Raw genomic sequence first — 8,070 nt, 5'->3', positions numbered from 1 at the left:
TGATGCCAAAGAACATTTGAATAATTGTATTGAACAAGTTTGCATTCGATTTGAAATTGTGACATCGGTTGATTAATTTGATATTTAATTGGTTATTTAAAATTTTGAAATGTTAAATTTTAGGCCTTACATGATTCTAGGGTGCTACTCTAGGGTTTGTGTGGCCGTGTCATGTGCTGGGTTTGGGACGTGACAGTTTTTGCTCTTCCTTCTCTTGATAAAAATGGAGGAACATGAACTCTATGTGAGGCTTAGGTACGCATAATGAATATGCTAATATTAAATCAAAGAATGTAAAAAGCTATGGTTTTAGGGATGCTACTGAAGAAACAACAGAAAAGATCACATCGGAATCTAATATTATTGCCAAATATTTGCAAGTTGAGATTGAAGTTCCTGTATCGAAAGCATTATTAGATCATTATAGAAAATTAACAACTCCAGCAAATCTAAAGAAACATAAAGTAAAAATGAAAAATAAGAACTAATACAATCAAGAGTTCCATGATTCCATAAGAAGTAGCTAGAAATGTCGCTTTGTACGTATGAAAGAAAGCCAAAGAATCTTATTGACTGGATCATCACTTCAACAAATGCCAATGAAAATAATCATCCTGCAAGACAAGAAAGACCATGCTTGTTATTTACTTAGATGGAAATCATAAAGTTAATCGTTCAATTCTTTTTCAGGTAGTTCATAAGACATGGGCAACCTTTGGCACGGTGGAAATCTAGCAAATGGATAAAAACCCAGCCTTTTAGAAGGAACTAAAAAACTCAAAACTAGCGAGAACCAAGATTCTTTCAATGGTACTAATCTTTACCCACATTGTGGAATCTAAATGAATGGTAAATTTTTTCCTAAAGTACCAGCAATATATTAGTAGTTTGCATTATATTTGAAATTACAAAGTTATCTATGATTTATAAAAGTAGAGTACTTGTGCCACATACTACACCATCATTTAACTGGAAACACCTAAATTGAATTGAATATTCCAAAATTTTGATTTTCTCTACCAATGCATTCATTTTTTTTTTTAGAAAATATAGGTAGATAAAGTCATGATTGGAACTTTAAAACATGAAAGCAACAAAAGACCTAGTGCATGTGGCTGTGTCATTTACTTGAGCATAAGAAACATATTAACAATCAATTGTTGAATTGGTGGGTCACCACCTTTTGATTAAATAAAAAGGGCACGATAAAGGAGTCATAGTATCACAATCAATTGTTGAATTAGATAGATCACTTTCTCCTATTGTTCAAAGTGCATATTCTGAGCTTTTCAATGTTTACTTTCTTCTTTTTCTAATTGTTCGTGGCCAGCCCCCATGAACTGGATGGGAGTTTATCTCATCTAGGAAGGGAAAAAGAAACAATAATCCTGGCTTAGGAAGGTTTATGATATGGTTCCACTTTCTATCAGAAGCTTGTTTGGCAGGTAATGATGGTTATATAGAAGTTACTAGCAGAACTGCTTACGTCTAATAGGGAGATTAAGAAAAGATTGGTTTAAAACCCATTTTTTAATGGCCGTCACATGAATGCTATTCTTTGGGATCTCTATGACAAGAACTCGCCTGATAGATTTTGTTTCATCTGATCACAATCCCGCAAACCCCCCACCCCACCAAAAAAAAAAAAAAAAGGGAAAAAACAAGTAACATGCATGTAAAAAGTAAAACTTCTTCAGTTGCGTGATTTTATGCGACAGTTGCCAGAGAGCTGGTAAAGCCAGAGCTTGTAGGATGAGGACCAAGAGAGTGCATACAAGCAGGCACTTGAGGATTAAAGCATCATATTATATTATATATATAATTCCCAGGTTTATTAATGGTGTTATCAGTGTTTTATTGCATAAGGTGTTATAAGACGTGGATTTTGTTATCCCATCCTGTCATCCAACTGTTTGTGTTGAACAACAACGACCAGAAATAATAAAGATCAATCTCCACTAGGATCAGCAGCACTTGGTTGATCTCAATGCTCTGTTTTCCCAAGCCAGATAAGGGAAAGAAATTTTAGAAAAAGATATCTTGACTTCTCTGTTTTAGAAGCACTACAACTCTTAACCAGAATTGCAGCAATTAGAACGTTCAAAATCAGAGAAAAATATATCCTAATTTTCTGCATGATATTATGTCAAACATGTGGTGTATGAGTTTGTTTAATCATGCAAGAAGTTTATTCCATTAGTAGAATCTTGATGAATGGAAATAACTGAGGGAATGGAGGAGCGAGGGAGTGACTTACGTGGGAACTCCTTTTTAATAATAATGGAGGGGGTGTGTCACCTTGTACCCATCCTCACTTCGGACCTTGTCACTGAACTCACGGGGCATGTCAATCAGCTTCAGTTCCCGAACGGTGGTCACGTGCTGCAATCCCTCGGGAAGCATCTTCAACATTCCGCACCAACGGATAGTTAAGTTGGTGAGGCGGGGCATCGCCCCAACCTCCACTCTCCATGCCTCTAAATCATAAAGATCTTCTAATATCAAGTGTTGCAGACGAGGAAAGCCACCAGCAGAACACGACATGCTCTTCCCATGATATGCACCGCACAGTTCAAGAAGCCTGAGGTTTGGCAGCTTCTCCAGCACCGGCATTGGGTCTTGCTCCAAATGAAATGAAATTAATATGAGCTTGGTGAGGTTTGGTGGGAATTGAGTGATGTCCGGGAGTTGCTGCTGTTGGAACGATCCTCCCAGATACAACGAGCGGAGCTTCGGCAGGGGTCGTGCATGTGCGAAGAAGATGTCTTTAGGCAATTCTTTCACATACATATTAAGGGAGACGAGGCTGTCCATTTTCTCGAGTGATTTTCCGAATGATTCACTAAATATTCTTTCATACGCCATCTCTGCAGAGTCTGATGTAGTAACCCAATTCTTGATGAATCTTATGCCCCCTAAACGGATCATATCCATAACATCCACATTGATCCATGTGATTTTCAGAGCCTGCAAGTTCTTGTGATCGCCAATAATCGGTGCGCTTAGAAACGCAAGTATGTTAATATAAACGTACCTCAGCGTCCGGATTTTCCAAAATGATTTCGGAAGCCATGAAATGTATGTTCCTCTCGCATCCAGAGTCTGCAGATTGAGGAGATGTCCTATCGAGGATGGTAGTCTCTTCAAACCAGTCCTTCTCAATCCCAGGTACCGTAGATGAATCATGTTGCCCATCTGTTTCGGTAGCTTCTTAAGATCTCTTGCACCCTCCAAATCCAGCACCCTTAATAAGTTTAACCCATTCAAAAATCTTCCCGCATTAGTCAAAATTAAATTGGAGCCCAGTAATGTTCGGAGATGTGGTGAGGAAACAGCAACCTCCTCATTTATCCGATCATGGAAAGCTACACGATGACTCGATACTACCGCGTCGGTACTGCAAACATGAAGAAATCCATCCTTCCGAGCTTCTAATAGTCCGAAGTCGCGTAACATATCATGGATGCGTATGCTCTTAACCCGCCCACGAGTCACACTTCTCTTTACAACTTGGATCATGCACCTCTGCACCAACTCATCCAACCAATCCCTTGCGGTGTCTTCCATTGTCTGTCTCTGCTCCTCTAGTATGAAACCTTCGGCGATCCACAACCTCGCTAATTTGGAAACAGGGATAATAGAGTCCTCTGGGAATGCAGTGATGTACAAGAAACATGGTTTTAATTGATATGGCAAGTCGTTGTAACTTAAACCCAATATACCGAGGCATTCCTGCCCCTCTCCACTGGATTCCCAGTTCATGCTCTGAGCTACTCTCAACCACGTATCGTAGCTAGGATCTTTCCTCGACATAAGGCCCCCTAACACCACAAGTGCGAGAGGAAGTCCGCCACACCTCTTTGCAAGCTTCTGGGACAATGGCTCCAACTCAGTTGGGACATCTTGATTTGCTGGAAATGCCTTCCTGCAGAAGAGTTCCAAACTGTGTGTGTCATTCAAAAGGTGCGGTTCATGTGGAGGAATCCATGGCTCCGCATGTCTGGCAACTTCCATGTTACGGGTAGTAAGCAGTATTCTGCTGCCGTTGTTCACATTGGGAAAGATTTGATGAATTTGTCTCCAAACATCCACAGTCCATACATCATCCATCACGACCAAATACTTTTTGTCTCTTAGGAAATCATGGAGATGCTGTCTCACTTCTTCTTCACCCATCTGCTCGAAGTCTTCTACTGTAATTCCTGTATTTGTCCCTTTCTTTTTGATTCCCATTACTTTGTTCATGATGTCCTTCAATATCTCAATAACTCCGTAGCTCTGAGAAACTGAAACCCAAGCAAACATACCAAAATGTTCTCTAATTGCAGGATCATTATACACTTTTCTTGCCAGGGTGGTCTTGCCAAGCCCACCCATACCCACTATAGAAATTACACTAAGTCTTCTATTATCCAGATTAACCAATTGTTGCACTAATTGTTTTTTATCATCCTCAAAGCCTGTGACATCAATTTCATCATCAAATTGAGGAGAGAATTGTCTGACTGATTGCAAACTTTCATCCAGTGCACTACTTTCACCTAGATCAGCAATGCCATACCTAACTTTGCTATCAGAAATAATTTGGATCCTGCTCTTTATTTGTTTAATTTTGGAGTGAATTTTGTTAAGGGTGATCAAGTCATCATGTTTGTGAGAGTACCTGGAAATGGTGCCCATGCAGTCTCTCCTTTGGTGTCGCCTCTCGTGCATGTAGCGGAAGGTGTCTATGACATCTTCTATTTCATAGGCTACACCTCTCGTCTCGCTTATCCAGATCTCAATTGTTGCGTCTCCTCTCTTCCTTTTGGAATCAGCATCTTTGAGGAAGCCTTGCAATAGATGGAGTTCTGTTTCCACCTCTTTGATCTGATCACGCACACCACCCAAGGAAACAGCTTTTTGCATGAGAAGGTTGGCAACCAGAGACACAACACTGGAAACCACACTCGAAACAATAGACTCAACCATCTCTCCTTCTCTCACTCCTCACAGGAATAAGGTTTTAGACAATACGGTCAAATCGGGGAGCCAAGAGGAAGAGCAAGAGCCCCAATAGCTCAATTCTGATGCTTTCCTTCAGCAATAGCTATGGAATTTTCTTTTTTTGAGGAAAGAATGGAGGAAGTAAGAAATTTCCTCCAAAATTTATTAAGAGTCGACTTTGAGACGGCATCTAATCTTTGGGAAAATAAGTTCATCGTAAGTTACTTGGGAACTTCGGAACAGCATCTCACCTTTGGGATAGCATCTCACCTTGGGGATAAAAGTTCATCAGAAGTTCCAGGAGGGCTCCCATAGTTGAATATTCAAAGAACGAAGGTTCCACGAGTTTTTCTAGATGCCAGGGACCTTTAGACGAAGGTGGGAATGAGTTACTCAAAGGCGAGATGAACTTTATCCCAAAGTTGACCGAAGAACGTTATCCCACAGTTGTCACTAACGCGCGCAGGAGAATTCTTACCAATATATATATATAAACCGCGTGAGGAGAAGAAACAAGGCATGAGGCCCAGCTTATTACCAAGCCCCTGGACCCCCAGTTGCCATCCTCCTCCTTAATTATATTATAGTTTTTCTGCAGTCCGAACAGACATTGGATAGGATGCTGAATGGCAGATTCAAAAGAGAAAATCAAGAGCAAGAACATTTCTTTTAACTTTTTATCCTTTTTCCCACAAAAGAATAACATTAAGATGGTATAAGCAAATGATCAAATGATGATGATCATTTGCTTATAGATGCTATAAGCAAATCGTATCAATACAAATGAAATTCATACTTCATGCTCTGTTCTTTTATGAAATGAGCTTTTTTCTACTGCCCTTCACTCCCTTCTGAACAACTCCTTAAAAGGTTAATGGAAAAGCCTGAATCGAAATTATCATGACAGAACTATGTTTTTAAAGGCACATTGAATGCTGACGGCTGCCTGGCTTGGCCTTCAACATGCCTTACAGCAATTTTCAGCTAACTTTATCTGGGTGCAAGGAGATTCATCCACAGTTTATCTCCCGGATTTCTACCCAGACCCCTCTTAAATTCCAACAATTACCTTTACTCCAGGATATCAAAGCTTGGAAATCATCCTTTCATACCATTAAATTTATCCATACCTTTAGAGAAGCCAATAGAGCTGCAGACTACATAGCACGGCAAGCATCTTCCAAATTAAGGATACAAAGAAAACAATATTTTGCAAGTCATTTCAATACCAATCACCAGAAAGAATGAATACTCGCTCAGGGATAAATTCACCGTTGGAAAAGTTCAACTTTCAGCCAATCATTAGAAGTGGCAACCATACAACATCATGGGTATCCAAGTGTCAGATATGTATCAAGACATGTATCCAACATGGATGTTTGGTGGTGGACACAAATGTCCAGGTAACACACATTTTGCTAGCTACTCGAGGATAACAAGATTAATCATTTTTCACCACTGCTTAGCATTGACAACCATATCTGCCATTTAATCATGTTATTTTTACTCTTTCCTTAATTCATAAACCCTTATTGCATCTTCTTTCTTCTAACTAAGCTCTCATTAGATCCTAATGCACATGCTTCCCAGCTGAGCTTGTTTTGTGCCAAATTATTGGCGTTCTCTTTATTTTGTAAGATGTTTATCCATGTGACAACTAAGGTCTTGCCGATCTTGGTATATTTTCGTTTGTATAACAAAAGCATGCTGGATCACATACAACACTAGAAGTAACTCTATACATGCTCTTGTTCTATCAAATTTCCTCATGTCTCTCTGTTCGTATGTTAACACATTGATGACAACTAGGTTGCTTATCACATAAATGTTAATTTTGATTGGTGCTACTTTAATTTCTATTGCTCTTGAAAGTGTATTTCATTGATTTTTAGATCTTTGTCTTTTAAAATTTTGTTAGAATATTTTGAATTTGGCTTAACGAATTCAGAGGCAGTGGTAAGGAAAATGTGCTTAGTTTTTTTCGGTTCTTAGGTGGAGAGTGTTGGACATAGGGACTCTAATAGTCTCGTGCATCAGAATTAAAATTTTGTTGATTAGGATGTTTATAAACTTCGAACACAATACCTTCTCACTTCTTTCGCTCTCACTAGCTTAAAATAAATTTTTCATTTATTGTGAATGAAACAAACTCTAACTTGAGTGCCATCTTGAACTATTAGACCCATAACAATACATTCTTGAGTTCCTACACTTTGACAAGTCTATATAATGGACTACAAATAATTATATTTTACTACATTTTCTCTCAAAAGGTAAATTTCTATACCAATGATATTTATTGCTATTTTATTAAAGTCATAATTTTGGAAAGCAGGAATTCTTAACATCTGGATGTAAAAATAATAAGATAAACGCAATTTGGCATATTACTTAGCTCTAGGTTTTATTGCATTTGTATCTTGTAGATTTCTTCTTCTAATTTGTTTAATGGATTTCCTTGATCCTAATTCATATGTTTTGATCTTGTGATTTCAAACCTATGTTCTTTTTTTTAATTTATTATAACTCATTTTTTTGTCAAGAATTTACAAGTTCAGCCATTTTTGTCCACATTTGTCAATTTTTTGTTGATATTCTTGAATTTTTTCACATATGTAAACAAAATTGAACTTGATCTCTCATAGTTATAGATGTATCTTAAATATTCATTGTAACATCCGACCCATTTGAACCTTGGACCAAGCCCAAAATCTAGAAGCCCAAAGCCTATACAAAAAAAAAAAAAACAGGGGAAGCAAACGAAGAAGACTCCTGCTGGGAGTCTTCTTCCGCTCAAATACATCGGAAGAGAAGCAGAATCCGAGGGAGATTCGACCTCCCCTCCACCCTATAAGAACCCCCTCTCTTTTTCTCTAAGGTTGGTCACGACGAGCACCGGATTTCTTTTTTTATTTTTCTTAAATTTTTTCGTTGAAGCCGTGGATGTTCTCATCGTGTTCATATCAAATACTCGTCGGAGACCTCACCGGATGTTGCTCCTAGATTGATTTTGATGATTACAAAGCAGATTGAAGGGATACAAATAATTTTAAAATGAAAAAGTCCTTATGCTCTTCAAGGGCA

General features: G+C 38.4%; 1 protein-coding gene across 2 annotated transcripts; it reads right to left on the bottom strand.

Moving 5' to 3' along the window:
- Positions 1 to 335: 335 nt before the first annotated feature.
- LOC105040146 (putative disease resistance protein At1g50180) lies at positions 336 to 5,379 on the bottom strand. Of its 2 annotated transcripts, XM_073250681.1 has the most exons (3): positions 5,257 to 5,379; positions 2,258 to 4,869; positions 336 to 614 (listed from the first exon to the last, which is right to left on the bottom strand). In XM_073250681.1, the coding sequence occupies exon 2, from the start codon at positions 4,711 to 4,713 to the stop codon at positions 2,272 to 2,274; it is 2,442 nt and encodes an 813-aa protein (XP_073106782.1). In that variant the 5' UTR covers positions 4,714 to 4,869; positions 5,257 to 5,379; the 3' UTR covers positions 336 to 614; positions 2,258 to 2,271. The 2 variants fall into 2 exon arrangements, with proteins under 2 accessions (XP_073106782.1, XP_010914853.2); XM_010916551.4 differs by lacking the exon at positions 5,257 to 5,379 and having other exon boundaries at positions 2,258 to 5,243.
- Positions 5,380 to 8,070: the final 2,691 nt, after the last annotated feature.

This window comes from Elaeis guineensis, chromosome 1, assembly GCF_000442705.2.
Source record: "Elaeis guineensis isolate ETL-2024a chromosome 1, EG11, whole genome shotgun sequence".
Taxonomy (NCBI): domain Eukaryota; kingdom Viridiplantae; phylum Streptophyta; class Magnoliopsida; order Arecales; family Arecaceae; genus Elaeis; species Elaeis guineensis.
The sequence above is the reverse complement of the archived record's forward strand: the minus strand, read 5'-3'. Positions and strand labels throughout refer to the sequence as shown.

What these genes read in the sequence shown, in the direction of transcription:
- LOC105040146 (XM_010916551.4), bottom strand. Translation starts at nt 4,971, where the DNA reads ATGGTTGAGTCTATTGTTTCGAGTGTGGTTTCCAGTGTTGTGTCTCTG.